At 46.3% G+C, this 19,987-nt stretch overlaps 1 protein-coding gene across 1 annotated transcript; it reads right to left on the bottom strand.

The window, feature by feature from the left end:
- Positions 1-1,689: 1,689 nt before the first annotated feature.
- Positions 1,690-13,415, bottom strand: ECRG4 (ECRG4 augurin precursor). The gene is made up of 4 exons (XM_058684592.1): positions 13,021-13,415; positions 8,420-8,467; positions 6,256-6,413; positions 1,690-2,065 (listed from the first exon to the last, which is right to left on the bottom strand). The coding sequence occupies exons 1-4, from the start codon at positions 13,097-13,099 to the stop codon at positions 1,955-1,957; spliced, it is 396 nt and encodes a 131-aa protein (XP_058540575.1). The 5' UTR covers positions 13,100-13,415; the 3' UTR covers positions 1,690-1,954.
- Positions 13,416-19,987: the final 6,572 nt, after the last annotated feature.

Below are 19,987 nucleotides of genomic sequence, written 5' to 3'. Positions count from 1 at the left end.
CAAAAAATTAAACAATTACCATATGATCCAATAATTCCACTTCCGGGCATACACCCAAAAGAATTGAAAGCAGGCACACGAGAGCTATGTGCATGGGCATCATGCACAGCAGACAAAAGAGGGGAGTAACCCAGGCGTCTGTCCACTAACAAATGAATGGATAAATCAAATGGGGTACAAACCTACCTTGGAACATCGTTTATCCTTAAATAGGAGGGAAATTCTGACACATGGTACAACATGGATGAATTTTGATGACATTATGCTAAGTGAAATAAGCCAGACACAAAAGAACACTGTATGATTCCACGTCAGTGAAGTACCAAAGTCACCATATTCAGAGACAGAAAAGACAATGGGGGTTGCCAGAGCTGGCGGCAGAGGAGGTGGGGTGGGGGGGTGGAGTGGGGGATGGGGAGTTAGTGCTCAATGGGGACAGAATTTCAGTTCGGGAAGATGGAAATGTTCTGGAGACAGGTGTGGTGATGGTTGCCCAATAATGTGAAAGCACTTCATGCCACTGAGCTATACACCTAAAAATGGTAAAAACAGTAAATTTTATGTTATGAATAGTTTACCAAATTTTTAAAAAATCGTAAGGATGCCAAAGGAAGACATAAAGTTATGAAAACAAAATTTATATGTGGGTGTTATGAGTGCCCTTATATACCACTCTCCTGAAGCCCGTTGTTTGTTTATCTTTAGTTATGGTTTGTGAATGGAGATGTAGTCCAGGGACTATATACAAAATTATCATTTTTCTGAGAAAGAACGAAAAGCTTCCATTAGACTGTCAGAGGGGTCTGTGACACACAAAAGTCTAAGAGCCATTCTGAGTGCCCGCCGCAGCACAGAGGTCATCACACAGGCCGTGACCAGATTCCCTCCATCAGTAATGTCTCCGGACAGCATCCCCTCACCTCACCATCCTGCCCCCATCTCCCTCCTTCTTTCCTCTCCTCACCTCCACAGCACTTTTCTCTTTTATTCACACCCTGGTTGCTTATTTACTTATTTTTAATGAGAGAGAGAGAGAGCACAAGCAGGGGAGGGGCAGAGAGAGAGAGAGAGAGAGGGAGACACAGAATCTGAAGCAGGCTCCAGGCTCTGAGCTGTCAGTGCAGAGCCCTGCAGGGGGCTTGAACCAACTAACCAAGAGATCATGACCTGAGCCTAACTCGGAGGCTTAACGGACTGAGCCACCCAGGCACCCCTCATTCACTCTGGTTGCTTAAATATGAAGTGAAGTATATTCTTAAATATTTCTTGAATTCATTGGCTAAGCTTTAATTCTTTTAAGAGAAATGAGGCCATGACTTCACCCAAACTTCAGCCTTTTTTCTATTACCCTTCATTTCCTGCGTGATCATATTAAACAGGCCCAGCTCTAGCTCAGGGCCTGGGGGCCCAGAAAGGTCTCACACACATGTGGAATGATTAGTCCAAGCCGTGTTCTGTAGCCTTAAATAATTTTCGACCAAATTTTCTTGTTGGTTCCATATCTTGGGTTTAGCGTGGGCAGAAATGTTAACAAACCGAAGACCGCCCTGCTCAGTGGCCTGGTCTGCCCCGGTGGTGGCGAGGATTCCTGGCAGGGTGATGGTAACAGAGAGCTGTCTCTCAGATGAGGCTTCAATTTAGGGAAAATCCAGGGACTGAAATCCACCCGAATGAATTCGGAGACTTCCATTTTTAACAAAATGCTTTTATTTCTAATTTTTAATGAAATGCGTTGTTAGGTACTTGCATGAAATATCAAAAAGCATTAATATTGTTTGTTTTAATTCACCCTTCCTGGGCGCAGAAAGGGGGTAGAAAAGATCTGCTGGAATAAAGCCCAGCAGAAGCCACGTGGTGCGAGGCAGTGAAGGGGGCGGGGTGGGGGGCACTTTCTGCGCCGGTTTGTATGCACGGGGTGTTAGTAGTCATGGTAGTCGCCGATGGGTCCGTGCCTTCAGTCGTAGGGGCTCATCGCAGAGTCCTCGTCATAGTGACGCTGGTAGGAATCATAGTCGTACCCATTCCGACCTCTGTTTAGCCAGTAGGTGATGTCATCTTCAAATTTCTGGAGAAAAAGAGCACAACAGAGAACAAATTGAAGGACACCCACTCCCCCTAGACCACATCTTCCCTCTGCCTTTTCTCCGTAGTGGCTCTTCTTCAATGATTAACAGCTCCAACTGACAATCACCCTTCATTATCGTACTCTGTACTCAGAGGTGAGTACAGCCAGCTAAAGAGTACTGATCCAAGCCCTTGAAAATCTCCGTCCTGTGAGTTCTAAATGTACCCAACACTTAAACATTTTTCTCTTTTCTAGTAGATAAAATGGACGTCTCCCAAAGACAGCAATAACTTGGCCTGACCCACGGGCACCATGCACATCTGATTGTACTCATCTTACAGACACTGCCTCCTCTCCCTGTCCTGTCCTGCGCCTGGCCCACTCGAGCGCACAGAGTAGACGCTTGGTGAATTAAATCAACCACCACCGGGGCATGTGATAGCCGTGCGCAGTAGCAACGGTGACCGTTTTATACCCGTGGTGTAGGTTAGAGCTTGCACGGCTCTCCTTCTTCGTTCCACGAACACTTCTTAACGGGGCGCAGCCTGTCAGCCCTATGCGTGGCACCAGAGGGCCACCCAAAGCAAGTTTGGACAGATTCCCTGCCTTCACGAAGCCTATAGTTACTGAGACACACATGAAAATAGGCAGCTGCAATTAGCAGGAAGAAGGGGAAGAAGAACTGAAGTGATTGAGAAGCGTAGAACAACTTTCAGGTTTATAACTGGGGTAGCTGGTCTTTGACACCATTGCCTCTCTTAGAGGAAAGAGAGATTCTTTGTTGGTCACGAAGGTACAAGGTGAATGTAGATGCAAGCTCACAGGTGTGGATGGTGACGACTCGGAGAGATATTTGGTGTGAGATCGAAAAGGCAGGGACAAGGGAAGGTTTACCTAGGGAGGTTGCAGGCTATCCAGAAGTTTGGGTCCAATTTTTCTCAAAGTGTGGCTGGTGCATCCAACCTCTAGGGATACTATAAAGTGCAAGTTCTCAGGCACCCTTTTGCACCTCATGGATGGAATTTTCCGGTGGCTGGGTTGCAGGCATCTATTGCATAAGACTGCCAGTGAACATGGGTATCTGAGCGCTCCTGAGGCTGGAAGGCCTGGCCTCAGCCACAATGGTGTTCTCTGTGGCCACCCAGCGGGGTGAGCGGTGGGTCAGCCTGTGCCACGCTGATGGGCACCACACCGCCCCTCTGTTTGCTGAGCCCCGGGGGCTCTGGCATGAAAATGAGAACATTTGCTTTCCCTACAATACTACAGCTTTTCCCATAGTGTAATAATCTTGTTCCCCAGTTTTTCCCATTTTATGGGAAAAAGCTGTTTTCAAGAAAGTAAAAAAAAATATTTTATGAATACAGGAATAACACACACTCATATTTACAAATGGGTATGTGGGAGTGGGGCAGAGAAAAAGGGGGATTACAACTCCATTGCCAAAGACAAGCATAGCTGACATTTTGACGTTATTGCCTTCCAGTCTTTTCTGTGGCTAGTTATAATCTTATGGATCCTCACCCTTATTCTGGTTCTGTCATCAGTCATTATTTTAGCCATTTCTCCATGTTAAACTCTTTTTTTTTAATTTTTTTAATATTTATTATTTTTGAGAGAGAGACAGAGGATGAGCAGGGGAGGGGCAGAGAGAGAGGGAGACACAGAATCCGAAGCAGGCTCTAGGCTCTGAGCTGTCAGCACAGAGCCTGACGTGGGGCTTGAACTCACGAACTGTGAGATCATGACCTGAGCCGAAGTCGGACGCTCAACCAACTGAGCCACCAAGGCGCTCCTCTCCACATTAAACTCTTAGTAGCCTTTTTCATGGACTGCAGCAAAGAAATGCAAGTTACTACAACTGGCATGCCATTTTCATGTTCAAATAAGTACTTCTTTTTTTTTTTTTTAATTTTCAGTGAGAATTCCAGGTGTTCCTGAGGATGAGGGTAGACTGGTGCTCTCCCACGTGACTCACGGGAATGTGCACTTTGACAGTGCTTACAGACCCTTACCTAATTCTACCTTCAGCCCCAGTAACTCCACTGGAAAATGGAATACCAAGGAAGGAACAAACCAAACACAAGGACGCAAGTAACAGTACCTGTCTTTTGGGTTGTTGCGACTATAAGTAAGTTCATTCATATTAAGTGTTTAGACTCCTGCCTGGCAGAGTCTGGATGTATGTGTTCAGCCTTTTGCACACGCAGGACATATATATATATATATATACATATATGTATATATATATATACATGAATGTATATATATATATACATATATGTATATATATATATACATGAATGGAAAGGACATTGTAATACAGTTACATGGCTGCCTTTTTTTTTTTTCAACGTTTTTTATTTATTTTTGGGACAGAGAGAGACAGAGCATGAACGGGGGAGGGTCAGAGAGAGAGGGAGACACAGAATCGGAAACAGGCTCCAGGCTCCGAGCCATCAGCCCAGAGCCTGACGCGGGGCTCGAACTCACGGACCGCGAGATCGTGACCTGGCTGAAGTCGGACGCTTAACCGACTGCGCCACCCAGGCGCCCCCATGGCTGCCTTTTAAGAAACCTTTAAAAATAAGGCTTCTAAAGAGTTTCATTTTTTTTTCATCAATTTGTGGTGCTTTGTATACAGACACCCTCTGTGCACAGTATGAATCTTGGGTCCATTTGGAAAAGCCCTTTCAGCTCCCCCGGCTTGGAGATGTCACCCTTCATCTTCCCGGGCATGCTTTCCAGCTGGGGGGCAGGGCGAGTGTTCTCGATGTCGCCGCAGAGCCTCCAGTCCAGCGCTCCTGCTGGCACTGCCGTGCTGGTCACTCTGCACACTTGCTTCTGTGCAGTGGAATCCGTGACCTTAACTCCCTTGCCACCTCACCTGTACCTGTTTCCTGCTGGGAGTCTCTGATTGTCAACATTCTTTTCCTTGGATTTCGTGAATACATCCACTCACCTACTTACCTCCTGGACGCAGGAACGGAACCATCTTTTCCTGCAAATGCATTGCCAAATTTCCCTGAAATCACATGCAAAGACCACCTCTCTTTAACAGCCACTTGTCAGGGGCCCCTGGGTGGTTAAGTGTCCGAGTCTTGAGTTAGGCTCAGGTCGTGATCTCACGGTCATGGGATCGAGCCCCCAGCTGGGCTGAGCATGGAACCTGCTAGGGATTCTTTCTCTCTCTCCCTCTCTGTGCCCCTCCCCTCCTCATGCTTTCTTCCTCAAAATAAGTAGACATTTTTTTAAAACTCAATTTTGGGGTGCCTGAGTGGTTCAGTCGGTTAAGTGTCCACCTTTGGCTCAGGTCATGATCTCATAGTTTGCGAGTTTGAGCCCCATGTCTGGCTCTGCACTGACAGCTCAGAGCCTGGGGCCTCCTTCAGATTCTGTTTCCTTCTCTCTCTGCTCCTCCCCCTCTTGTGCTCTCTCTCTCTCTCTCTTTCTCTCTCTCAAATATAAATAAACATTAAAAAATAAAAAATACAATAAAAAGTTACTTTTCATCTCTTTCCATTATCCTCATGGGTCTTTGCATCAATCTTGTTGTCTCTGACATTTTTTGGAGGTAAAGCTGCAAATGTTTTGGGGAGGTTGTAAATTATCTTAAAAACACCCAGGCACTCAAAAACACTTGAGTGCCTCAGTCGGTTAAGCATCTGATTTCGGTTTGGATCACGATCTCATGGCTTATGGGTTTGAGCCCTGCGCTAGGCTCTGTGCTGACAGCTCAGAGCCTGGAGCCTGCTTCAGATTCTGTGTCTTCCTCTCTCTCTGCCCCTCCCCTGCTTGTGCTGGGTCTCTCAAAAGTAAATAAATGTTAAAAAAAAAAAATTAAAAAAAAAAACACCCGCTGAGCAAAACTGTACAGATAAGTGAAATCGGATTCTGGATGAATTTAGGTCCCGGCCATTTTGGGCAGTGGCTTCTCTGGAACCCCGCTTCCCAGCCATGTTGGGAGAGACTCCCTTTTGGGCGTAGTGTGATGGAAAATTCTAGCTGATGTCCCTACATCTCAATGGTAATGTTATCCAATGCCTGGGTAGCACTTGACAGATAATGGGGTCTCCTACTTTTTGGAGTGAATTATGAAGACTACTTTTCTGTGCCATTTTCCCAAGCCAAGCATCTGTCCCCATGGTGCTGCTCTGCAGGGAGCCAGTCCTCCAGGGGCCGGGAATACCCACCGCCTCATCGAAACCCATATAGAGGAACTGCTGGTACCACTGCTGGACCTCTGGCCGAGTCCGGTCCCACAGCTGCCGTTTCTGGCGCTTCAGGCTGTTTAAGAATTCTTTGGCCTTGTTCTCATCCACCGCCACTTTCGTCTTAGGTGAAGCAGGTGCTGAAATATCAATACCCCACCCCCCCCCCAAAGTACAAAGGTTGATTTCTCTTCTTAGCGTGGGTGAATCGCTAACGAACATCCCACACCCCAAGCCCACCCCGCATTAGATGGTTTTGACTTTCAACTTCATTCTTACATCACATGTGATGAAATACAGCTGTCCATCATCTGTCTCCACACCCCTTGGTAGTAAGCTCTCCATTTGGGTGCAGTCACATAAAGGCGCACAGGGGAGAGAAGAAATGCAGCCCATTCTCTGCAGCCACTCACCGGGCCTAGACCCCAGGCCGCTTGCAGGGGCTGGTGGCCCACCCCTTAGGCATTTAGGAAACAAGTAGATGTCTAGGGCCATAAAGGTGTACGTTCCTTGCACGTACAAACAAGAGAGCACTGTGCCTGATTAGGTGACCAGGAAGGAAAAAGAACTAGAACAATGAGCTCGGAGTGGCCCAGCCTGGCACCATGGCATGCTCTCACCCCGGAGAGCTAGAGCACACAGGGCTACCTGGGGTCACCATCTGCGGGCCTCACAGATCATCGATGGTTCAACCAAGTCTTGAAAGGTACTGGCCCTTGCTTTAGCATGTGGCTTCTCCCAACGTCTTCCCAGTGTGGTTTCAATGGTTCAAAAGGCTCCCCTTCTGCAGGACGTGCTCAGGGGACACAGTTCTGCCACTGGGTCTTCCCCTGCTGTCTGTCCCCTCATCTACAAAATCGGGCTGACAGTCCCCATCTTGGTGGTGTTACGAAGGCTGCACAGGATAATGGGAGTGAAGTGTTCTATGTGTTCTTTGGTCACATGGATAAGTATCAGTGGATTTGTTTCCTCACTTCCTGCTCATCCCTGTTTCCTTCAGGGCCTATTGCACCCTTTTGTACACACCAGGTGCTCAATATGTGTTTCTAGGTTTGACTTGAATAAAATCTGAGGATGTACATCAGGACTCGTGATTATCTTAGTGGTCTGCTTGCTCCCACCTCTGACAGGGTGGCCTTTCAAGAGCTTCCGTCACTCCAGGTGTCCTGGAGGAGCGGGCTGCTCAGCACAGAGATCAGGGATGGGCCAGGGCCTCATGAGCAGCTAGAAATGCTGGGGAAGATGCTGGGAGCCCCTTCAGAAGCCCCCTGCCCCTGAGGGGAACCCCCAAGGCTCAGCATCCAAGGGATCTCTGGGGGGCTGACTGGGAAGCATATGAATAGCACCAGGGAGCCCCACATTGTCAGGGAGCAGGCTTCAGCCTGCCAGACTCTCCCGTTAACTGGGGCAGAGTTGGGGCGGGGAAGGAATATAAGGGATTAAAGGTTCACATCAGAAATGTCACACTTCTAAATTTCTAAGAGATGTACAAATTCTTCATTTTACAGGCAAAGATGACAGTTCCAAGGGAAGATGGCCTTCGTAAGACCACATGATTGGTCCAACTGATCTACCTGATTATGGTGGGCCTGGAACTCCTATTGTATGGCTCCCAACCTGTTGTGGTTCGACAACATTTTGGTGCCATCTATCACATTCCTTGGAGGAGTATTTTTCACAACAGGTGTTAGTGACAAACAGTTTTTCTGTTCAACCCTGCCCCCGGGGACTAATTGCATATAGAATACTACAACAGTACCATTCTGTGTCTATTCCACCAATGGAGGTTTTATGTGCTCTAAAGGATATGCTCTAAATTTAGATATGTGCTCTACAGGATATCATGGTTCTAAAATAAATAGCATTCAATTAACACAGTAGCACTGTTTCTTTTATCTTTGAGTCCACACCGACAGCTTTCAGAAAAATAATTTTCAAACATTTACTGGCAATAATATTTATCCAATGAAATACCACACACACACACACACACACACACACACAGTAAGACCTTCAGATCTGCCAACCTTTTAAGGAGTAAACACTTCTGATTTTCCAAATACAAGACCCCAGTGAGCACGCTCAACATTGCCTTTCACTGCGCCCCATTAAGAAGGCAGCCATTATCCATGGGGGGTATACTTACCTTCCTGCTTTTGAAGCATCAGCTTGAGTTTATTCCCACTTACGCCACCTAATGGAATGAAAACAGAAATCATGTCAGAGTTGCACTGTACCCTTTACATTCTCAAGTGCAAAAATCTGAGTTGGAATAAAGCACCGCGTGCCCCTATCTTGTCTTGGCAACTTGGAGGTATCACAGTATTTGATGTTTGCTGCCTTCCCTGTCATGAAGGAAAAACAATTCAGGCTACTCATGGCTCAAACTGGTGACAATGACCATGGCTGACCCAGGGCATAACAATTTGAGATATTTCCTAGGAGAAGTGACATCGCTCTTTCAAGCTCCTTGCGTCTTATTATGAGGGCCGGTTGTCTGTCATATGTACCTTTCTGCAGACTTTCTCTTTTCATGGTATGGTAAATGGAATAATGCCTCCCACCCTCCAATTCATATCCACCCAGAACTACTGAATGTTTACTTATTTGGAAATAGGGCATTTTGCAGATGTAATCAAGGATCTCAGTTAACTGTGAAGGAGGTGATATTATGTCAGATGGATGGAACCTAAAGTCCAATGGCTGGAATCTTTGGAGGAGGGGGAGGGGGTACAAAGAAGGCAGCCGTATGAGGACAAAGGCGGGCAAGCACCATGAAGTTTCACTGTCATAAGCTGAGGAAGGCACTTTAGCTCTTTAAACATCCAGTCCAGGGGCACCTGCGTGGCTCAGTCAGTTAAGTGTCTGACACTGGCTCAGGTCATGATCTCACGGTTCGTGGGTTCGAGCCCCGAGTCAGGCTCTGTACTGACAGCTCAGAGCCTGGAGCCTGCTTCAGATTCTGTATCTCCCTCTGAGCCTCATCCGCTCACACTCTATGTCTCTCTCTCTCTCAAAAATAAACATTAAACAAAAAAATTTTTTTAATCCAGCCCAGTTTTGTAAGGTTGCCCGGACCCTCTTCCAATCAGGCATTATCTATACCATTTTCTGACATTTTTATTCAGTTCTAAAAGTATTTCTAACCAGCCTAAACATTTTAACAGAAAATCACATGACTGGTTTGGTAGGACACCCTCCTCTGCTTGGTGAGCAGGTGTGAGGACCCATAGACATCTCTGATCTTTAAGTGCTACATGTAGGTACAAGGCTTGTCCCTGGAAGGGATATCCAAAGCCCCTGGAAGAAAAATCCAGCCTCAGAAGTAGTGAACAGAACATAGCATGTTCAGGTGTAAGGAGCTGATCTGGCCCCAGGATGAAGGTGGTGATGTCCACCTTTCTAGGCAGGCCCTTAACCGCCCCATCCACGGACAGGCCCCGAGGCCCGTGTTTGCATCTGCGAAGGTACAGTTTTCTGGGAATAGGAGTGATGTCTTTTACCAGACTCTCCAAAGTGTCTGAGACCCAAATAAGACTAAGAACCCCTGCTTAAAGTATTTACTATGTAATCGGGGGGAAGAAAACACATCCTTGACCAATTGGCTGCCCACAGCTGAGCTTTTCCTGCAGACGTGTTTTATGAGTGCACGCAGTGTTTGCAAAATTTGAATTGGAACATCTCTGGGCCCAAGTCACTCAACCCACCCCATGGCCATAAAGAGCCATTACACCTGTCAGCTAGCCCTCTGTAGGCATCTGAATTTAAGCGCTAGCCAAGTGCCCTTAGAATAGGTATGCCAGCCAGGGACCGTGGTTGGGAAGAATCTCTAGGAACCAGGGAATTTTTTTTACATCATACATTTATCACCAACAATCCTCTCAACTCCAAAATTGGGCACAGGGATTAAAAATAAAAATTAATTGCACTGCTAGGAGCACCTGCATGGTTCCGTCAGTTAAGCGACCGACTCTTTGATTTTGGCTCAGGTCATGATCTCACGGTTCGTGGGTTTGAGCCCCATATCACTCTCTGCGCTAACAGCAGGGAGGCTGCTTGGTATTCTCTCTCTGCCCCTCCCTGTGTCCTCCCTCTATCTCTCTCAAAATAAATAAAGAAATTGAAAAAATTCGTTGCACTACTTAATAAAGCCTTACTGGTAACTTTCACTAAAAACATACAAACTTTGTGAAAATTTGCCCATACCTTTAAATGATTTGGTTACAGATATTTACAATGTGTACATTTAATAACTTTTTTTAACATTTATTTATCATTTTTGAGAGACAGAGCATGAGCCGGGGAGGGGCAGAGAGAGAGAGGAAGACACAGAATCCGAAGCAGGCTCTGGGCTCTGAGCTATCAGCACAGAGCCCAACGCGGGGTTTGAACTCACAGACTGCGAGATCATGACCTGAGCTGAAGTCGGACACTCAACCAACTGAGCTACCCAGGCACCCCTATAATGTGTACATTTAATATGGTATGTTAACTGATACAGTGGAATATGATTTGAGAAAAGGAGTCAGCAAATGATTTCCAGAAACACCTGTGGGACACAGATTAAGGCATAAAGTTTCCAATACCTAGGCAACCCCCCAGAGATGGGATGAGTCTCCCCCAAGAGGTTCCCCATCAAGAGTAAATAAGCAGAGATGAGCACTTGACGGTGCTCCTATAGAGGGGATTATTTAATTAGATTGGAATGGGGCTACTTTTAAAGGCTGTACCTTAAGAATCATCCAACCTTAACAGTCAATAAAGAAATCTATGAACACATTTGCCAAAGCACCCAGGTCTGTTTCTTGGCACCATTATTAGCATTCATTAATACCTTAACATTCATCCATCTCTAACAACAGCGTGGCACACACAGAATTAAGTATCGCCCCTCCATCTGTTTGCCTTCTGTAAAAGCACTTGACAGTAAATGGGTGAAATGTGGCCTGATGTTGAAATAGACATTGGATGTTGGCATCTGCCCTGCTGCTGCGATTTCTTGCAGCAAATGTGTGTCACTACTGTTCCAGAAATGAAAGCCTCACCAGACCCCAGCTCTACAACAGAAAGGCATGGAAAAATCCTAAATTATGAATTATTAATAGTTGCCACTGTGCCAATTACTACACCCTGAACTACAAATATTAATACATATAATTGGACACCACATTAAATTTGTTTGAAGAAAAAAATAAAGAATAACCGAATAGCTGTGAATTTTTTCCAATAGTATGGAATTTTTTTTTACTCCTACATCATCAGTCACTGTATCTAGATGGTGATAATAGGCACTCCTGAATTTATTCAGCCTGACATTAGATCTCCCAGCAGATGCAGAATTGCAGGACGTCCCTTTGAAGGTGCTAACTATTAATAAATTGCTCAAGAAGGAGCAATGATCATTTTCTCCATTTAACGTTTTCGGGTGTCATAAAGAGCCACCTTGGGGACTTGACATACGTGAGGATTTTCATTTTGTGTCATGAAAACTTTCACATTCCAGCTCAATGATGATAATATTTTAACTGACACTTTTCACTACGTTCTTGGTATGAATGAAATAAAATACAGGTCTGAAGAGGGAAGGTTTATAGCAGGTGCTCACTTGCTTTATTCAGATGTGCTTCTGAAAATGGAAGGCATAGAGGAGGCGGGGCGGATCAGTCATGTAATGAGAAATTATTGATGAGCCTCCCCTGTGGTTGTAACTCAGAAGCAGTTCTCCTGACTTAAACAGGTCCCCTGCTGTTCTGGCGACCAGGGGCTCTGTCTGACCTCAGGGCTCCTGCAGCAGGCTTCCTCCCCCCGCCCCCCCCACCCCCCCCACCAACCAGAAGTTTGGTTTTCCACACCTGTTCTGAAAAAGCAAGCACAGAATCTGAGCCATCAAGGGTGTCTTCCATTGTCATTAGCCAGGGCCCGGCCACTCTGTGGTGGGAAGAGCACCCATCTCAGGGTCTTGGGCCAGCACTTCATGCCTTCCAGCCCCAGTACCCTGAGCAGATCTGGGATCACAATATGCCTCGCAGACATGTGAGTGTCAAAAGGGCTCACGCATGCGCAAGGTCCCTAGTGACGCATAAAAGATCCTCAAGTGGAAGGTAGTATTGTCAGGACAAAACCCTAAGGTGGGGTCTGTGGATTCCCAAGGTTCAGATGCGTGCACATCCACCAAACTGCTTCATCTTGGGGGGTATGTATGAACATGCTCCTTTTATAGGCAAGGAACCTGGAATTTTCAACTGATTCCCTGAGGGCTCCCTGAAGCACAGAAGGTTAAGCATTTCTCCTTAAAGAGCATTTTCCCTGTCTGGGTTGTGAGGCCTGCCTGCAGTTTTGCAGACCTGGAACTTCACTGGGTTGCCAAGCGTGCCCCCCCCCCCCCTTACCCCCGCCCTCCTTAGGGAATTGCCTGGAAAGGCATCTCCATAATGATGCATTCTGCCTCCCCTCAGTCCTAGAAGGCCCCACTGCCTAAAGCTCCCAGTACCCCTCTGCCCCTTAAGTTAGGGCCAAATCACTTCTTGCCCCTCCATGGGACCTTGGCCCTCACTCTTTCCCAAGGTGACCACCCTTGTCCGAAACCTGCCCTTGACCCTGGTACTCTATCCGCCTGCCGAAGCGCGCCACTCCCACTTCTGCAGAGCAAAACCCTATTACCCATTGGCACTTGTTGGGACTCACGGTCCCTCGGTCCTCACCCCATCACCCATCTCCCTCCCTGGCGCCCTGGCGCTGCCGACATACCTGGGCCCAGGCACAGCAGCAGGAGTAGCGCCAGAGCGGTCATGGCCAGGACAGTGAGGCGCGCGGAGGAGGCGGCCATGGCTGCAGCGGGAGGGCAAGAGAGAGACGCGCACCGAGAGCCGTCGCACGAGAGGACTGGGCGCACAAGGACAGGGGCGCAGGCTGGCGGGCGCTCCCTACATTCCAGCCGGGGCGGGACCTGTCGGGCGGGCGCCGTGCCAACGGGCCAGGGGCCAAGCGGCCGCTCGGAGAGCCACCGAGCCCCCCTCCCCGGCCACCGTTCCACAGAGGCGCCTCCCAGGCCAGTGAGAGAGCGATGCTGGGGCCACCGAGAACCGCCAGGGCCAGGGGAAAAGATGGGGGAGACGGCTGGCTCTTCCCTTTTTCACTCCGCGCGAACACTTCCCTTCCTCCCCTTCTCTCTCCCTCCAGGGCGCAGGGCCCGGCTCCTGCCTGGGCTTATAAAGTGGCCTTTGGAATTTCCTTAATTCCCCGACGCTGCGCTTAAAGATGCCTTTGGCTATGCTATGTTTTGTGCTATGTTTTGTGATATTTTGAAAGATTCCACAGTTCTGGGTTCAGAACTGCAGTTCAGGAAAACTTTGGCCCCCAAACTACTCTGATAGAAAAGCCTTTCAGAAACCGGGAACCTGGTGAACGTGGTAGGTGTTCTCAGGACAAATGGGTCCCTGTATGCGCCCTGTAATCTGCCCGCGCTTGAAAGACTTAAAGGGAGGCCTGGAAGCGACCCCCACAGGTGCCACCCCAGTACCAGGCCTGTGCAAACACAGAGGACACATACTAGGCAATACTGAGTGGGGAAGGAAAACAAAAACAAAGTTGTCGCAACTGATTTCGAGCAGGTCACCTACATTCACAAAATGGCCATGATGTGAAATTACCTTCAGGGGCCCTTCCCACCTAAGATCTGCTCTGAACTCCTCCGTGGACTACCTCTCTACCTGCTTCCTCACTTTTTATACCTTCCCCTGGTCAGTGCCTACTATCTCGCCATAGAATTCGCTCTCCATGTAACGCAGTTGGATTTCCGCAGCAGGCAGTGAGAAAGTACGTTAATTTTGAGCTAGAGAAGGCAGATGGTGGCCGGCAGAGGAAAGAAAAAGCATGAAGTGTGTCAGAGAATCACAAAACCTTGTGCTGTCCCGGCTTCCCAAGGTGCCAGAGTGAGCCTGAAAGGCGGGCAGGGAAATGCTCACAGCCCTTGGGGGAAAAGGAGGATGAGAAAAGCAACAACAAAGGTGATGTAGTTACTTTTGCGCAGGGACGAGAAATGTACTATCAGGAAGAAAACCAAAGGAAATAAAAAGCCAGTGTTCTGTTTGGCTTAGAGCATACATTAAAGATGTTCATTGTAATCTTTCCTTTCTTGTGGAAATCATCCCCCCCACCCAGAGCCCCTGTATTCCAAATCTCCAAGGGAATTTGCTTCTAATATAACATTTAAATTCTCTCCTCTTAACTAGGGTCTGATCAAAACTGAGCTACCGCAGCCAGTAGGGACAGCAGTCACATCTCTGGACAGTTCCCTTCTTCTGTCTTTTGGATACAGACCTACATTTCATTCCCTCACCCATCCCTTCCCATTTTCAGCTGAAAATGCAGAGCAGTGATTTTATTTTTTTCTTAATTCCAAGATCCTAAGGGGGGAAAAAAAGTCTGCTTTAATCAGCTCTTACAGTGGTAACATTTAAGACACAGCGAATATTGAATCTTAATTTTTTATGAGCCTATATTTAAAAAAAAAAAAACACCCAACCTTGATTACTGTTTTAATATAGAACTGGTAGGGCAAATCAAGGATCCTACAGAAAAAAGTATTTTAAAGTAATTGCCATAGGTGAGAAGAAGTTTCCTTCTTCTGATTCCTTTCCCCGGGGAAGGGATGGAGGTGAGCTCACTCAGGTGCCACCTCCAGGCTGCTCCAGCCAACATCCTGGGGCACCAGGGAACAGCAGCATCTTTCACGGGGAGGGCTGTGGTAAGAAGACATTGCCAGGAGAGTAGGCTGAAGCTCGGTGTATACCTTCTACCCACACAGATAAACATGATCGTGTTTACTTGAGAAACAAAAATGGTTTCCAAAAGATTTTATAGTTCCCGGATAAGTGGGATATTACACACCCCAAATTATGACCGATTTCTCCAGCTCTGCCAATCATAGAGACAGCCTCTTTAGGGAAAATGGAAATACAACAATACAGAAAAGTGTGGAGATCAAATATACGACATCATGATCAATAAACATTATCAACCCTCCAGGGGCCCTTCCCCATCAATCCCCACCCCATAAGTAATGTGCCATGATACTTTGGTTTGAAGCAATCCTCTTTGTTTTTGTTTTGTTTTGTTTTAGTTAATTTATTTATTTTCAGAGAGAGAGAGAGTGGGAAAGGGGCAGAGAGAGAGAGGGAGAGAGAGAATCCCAAGCAGGCTCCATACTGTCAGCCCAGAGCCCAGTGAGGAGCTCGAACTCATGAACTATGAGATCATGACCTGAGCCGAAACCAAGATCCAGACACATATCTGACTGAGCCACCCAGGTTCCTGGAGGCAATCTTCTTTGAAAAATATTTCATTGGTATTTCATTTTCATTTTGAAAGGAAAGAAGAAAGAAAGAAAGAAAGAAAGAAAGAAAGAAAGAAAGAAAGAAAGAAAAAGAAAGAAAGAAAAAGAAAGAAAGAAAGAAAGAAAGAAAGAAAGAAAGAAAGAAAGAAAAAGAAAGAAAGAAAAAGAAAGAAAGAAAGAAAGAAAGAGAAATAAAGAAAGAAAAAGAAAGAAAGAAAGAAAGAAAGAAAGAAAGAAAGAAGAAAAGAGGGAGGGAAGGAAGGAAGGAAGGAAGGAAGGAAGGAAGGAAGGAAGGAAGGAAGGAAGGAAGGAACCTCAAAATAAAGACTTATGGTTACCAACAGGAAGATACTAATTAGTAAAAGAGGTATTAAAAGCTTCAGATTCATGACTGTGCCAGTTTAATTCAGTTCATTTCTGTTCTCTTGTCTCAAAATGCTCACTGGGCATCCTTTGCCTCGACCACACTCCAGAGGAAAATGTCTTTGGCTCTGATATTCTTATCCAACTCCACTCTGGTGGTAAGGTCTTATCAACACTGATAAAACAGCACACAGCTCTCTCAGCTACTGTCCCCACAGAGTCCTTTGTTCATGTTCATTTTTGTCTGGTCCAGGGTGCCTTGGATCCTGCCAGGTGAGACTTTTTTGTCTCTCCCATATAAACACAGAGGAGTTCAGCTGTAGAGGGGGGTCTGGGAAGGAAAGTCAACTTTGGGCCCCAGTGGCTGTTGGGGCAGCTTCTTCAGTAAGAGATTCTGAGGTGTGATGGGAGTGTTCATGTTCCCTACGAGGTAAAGAGCCCTTTTCACAAACAGTGTTTGGACTATTTGTCCAAGGACTCTGTCTTTCTAGGGGGCTGCTGGACTCAGGTGCTCAGCTGGAGACAGTATGTCAGTCCTTGATATCAAGTTCCTTTCCATCTGGTTATTCAGAAGTACGTATGAAATAGCAGCTACGTATGAGGCACTATGAAAAGTCTTTTTTTTTCCTGTTCACTTAACTTGGTCATCCCAAGCGCATGGCTCCTCTTTGTCCCTCTGCTACAGCTGGTGCCATTCTTTATTCTGCTGTTTCTCAAGCTAGGTCTAAAACCCCCAAGGTGCCTGTTAATGCACGCTTCTGGGTCAGACTCCCGAGATTTCTGATCTAGTCAGTCTTGGGTGGGACCCAGTTTATTTATTTATTTAGAAAGAGAGAGAGAGAGAGAGAGAGAGAGAGCATGAGCATGGGAGGGACAGAGAAAGAGGGAGAGCGAGAATCCCAAGAAGGCTCCATGCCATCAGCAGGGAGCCCCTGTGGGATTCCATCCCATGAATTGTGAGGTCATGACCTGAGCTGAAATCAAGAGTATGACGCTTAACCAACTGAGCCACCCAGGTGTCCAGAATCTGCATTTTTCTTTCTTTCTTTCTTTCTTTCTTTCTTTCTTTCTTTCTTTCTTTCAGAAGTGGCTCTTAGGGAATGCTGATGTGTGCAGTGCTCACATACATTCAGAGACACTCAGCTCACTGGGATCTCTGCCAAAACTCACCTGCTTCCCTCAGTCCTTGTCTGGCCTCACTGCCCCACTGTACACATCCCCCGCCCCCCCCCCCACCATGTACCATAGCATCCCCAGAGGCTTAATTCCTGCCATTTGGTACAGCAGCTAAGAATGCAGGCTTTGGGTTCTAGTTCCTCCTGTGTTATGTACTAGCCTTGTACCTAAGTCATGTGTCCTCTCTGGTTCTGCAGAATTCAAGAAATATTATCTATATGTTGACAGCAGGAAGTCACACGTACAGAGCCTAGTGTGTAGTAAGCACCTCAAAAATGTAAGCAATGGTTATCTTTACCAGAACTTCCCTTTGATCTCTCCACTCAAGGTCTCTGTGTGTTCTTTCCTCACCCTGCAGCCGAGGCCAGGAGTTCCAGGAACCCTAATTATGGATGGGTCCCGATCCACCCCACATCTCATATCACACATTAGCGGACTGACCTCTTTTATTTTTATTTTTATTTTTATTTTTTTAAGAGAAAGAGAGAGATGGAGAGAGAGAATCCCAAGCAGGCTCTGCACTGTCAGCGTGGAGCCTGATGCAGGGCTCAGTCTCATTAACCACGAGATCATGACATGAGCCGAAATCAAGAGTTGGGTGCTTAACTGACCCAGCCACTCAGGTGCCCTCAGACTGACCTCCTCAAACACAGCCCTGCTGTGTCTGTCCTCCACCTCCAAACGCCACAGTGATCATCTTCCTCCCTCTCTTTCTCCTAGTTCACCAGAAATAAGCATCTGGAAGAGCATGCTAAATGACATCACTTGGTGGGGGTGCCAGAAGCCTAAGGCACACTAGGGAATTCTACAGGACGAAACAGCATGGGAAAGAGGGCAGCATCTGACATGTAACTGCCATTTGTTGCAAGAGGCCTTAGAGACAAATCAACCAAATGCCGTGTGGGATCCAGCGTGACTCTGAGTCAAACAAACCAAGAATAAGAACACAATATGAGAAATTTGATAGGAGAAATTTGATTACAGAATGGGTTTCTTATTAAGGTCATTCCTTTTTTTTAAGTACGAAATGGTTTTATAGTTACTTAAAAACATTTTTTTAATGTTTATTTTTGAGAGAGAAAGAGACAGAGGCGGGCAGGGGAGGGGCAGAGAAAGAGGCTAACACAGAATCCGAAGCAGGCTCCAGGCTCTGAGCTCTCAGCACAGAGCCCAATGCAGGGCTTGAACTCGCGAACTGCAAGATCATGATGTGAGCCAAAGTCAGATGCTCAACTGACTAAGCCACCCAGCTGCCCCTGTAGTTACTTTTTAAAGCCCTTAACTGTTGGAACTGCCCACTGGAATATTTATGGGTAAAATGATGTATGGGATTTGCCTAAAAATATTTCAGGAAAAAAAGTCTGGCAATACCGGGGCACTTGAGTGGCTCAGTTGGTTAAGCATCCAACTTTGGCTCAGGTCATGATCTCGTAGTTTGTGGGTTTGAGCCCCACGTCAGCTCTGTGCTGACAGCTCAGAGCCCAGAGCCTGCCTAAGATTCTGTGTCTCCTTTCTCTGTTCCTCCCCTGCTCACTCTCTCTCTCTCTCTACCTCAAAAATAAATAAAGATTCAAAAAAATTTTTTTAAATGTCTGGCAATATCGATAATTATTTTCCTCTTCAGAAACCACTTATACATTGCTTGAGCCCCAGTGGTGATGTCTACAGAGGATCATTATACTATTTTCTGTGTATATTTATAAATTCCCATAATCAAAAGTTGAAAAAACATAGAATCTTAGTGGCATCCCATTGACTATAGAATATATAGCTCTCTCGACTACTCACATATGACCTTCAGACTCTCTATTTAGCCTTTAAATATGTATAATAGTTATTTTGTTCCTTATACTTCCTGTAAGTTTTCAATTTCCCCAAAACTCAAATTTTTGAATACACCTTTGTGGGTTCGCCTACAATATATCCATTCTCTGGGATGCCATCGGGCCCTCGTCTCTGCTAATCATAACCCTACTCTTCTGCTCACCTGTCACTGTAAGGGCTCAGCTGGGCAGTTCTTCTGCTCCATGCCATATGGATGGAGCTCACTTGACTGTGCTCCACTGGTAGAAGGTGTGTACTGGAGAGTCTCAGAGAGCTATGCTCACATGTCTGGTGCCTTAGTGGGGTTATCTGGAAAAGTTAACTCAGCGGAGATTGTCACCTGAAGTGCTTACATGTGGCTTCCTGGTCTCTCCAGCATGAGGATCTCAGGATGGTTCTTAAATGGGGACTCATGGCTCCCAGAGAGAGTATTCCAAGACCAATTGTTCCAAATGACAAGAAGACGGGGCAGCCAGTATCTTAAGGTCTTGGCTTAGAAAGTGACATGAATCTATGCCACCACATTCGATGGATCGAAACAGTCACAGACCTCACCCATTTTCAAGGGGAGGGACAAAGGTGCCATTTCTCAATGGGAGAATGTCGAACTTCTCACCCACCATAGCCACCCAGCATTCAAGGCCAACCTGAGATGCTACATCCTCCAAGAGGGCTCTCCTCCTTCTTCCTTCTGGGTCAGGCGTAGATTTTCCTTCAAATTTCTATAACCCTGGTGTCCCCCTTAATGTTTCCCCATTTCACCCTGGATTTACTTGTGTACTTTATTCTTCTTCTCTCCATTGGATCTGAAGATTTTGAGCTCCTCAGTCTGTTTGTTCTCATTTTTTATTATTGCCCCTAAAATTGAACACTCAGTAAATATTTGATGAATGAATAAATGGTGCCTTCTAAAAGCAAATTGGAGGTTACACAGGTTGTATATAAACAAGATCATCTCATACGTTTCTGTTTTTTAAGTTTGACATCAGAAAAACTTACATTACACGTAACAAAAGC

This window comes from Neofelis nebulosa, chromosome 9 (genome assembly GCF_028018385.1).
Source record: "Neofelis nebulosa isolate mNeoNeb1 chromosome 9, mNeoNeb1.pri, whole genome shotgun sequence".
In the NCBI taxonomy this organism is placed as follows: domain Eukaryota; kingdom Metazoa; phylum Chordata; class Mammalia; order Carnivora; family Felidae; genus Neofelis; species Neofelis nebulosa.
This window is presented reverse-complemented; position numbering and strand designations above follow the sequence as displayed.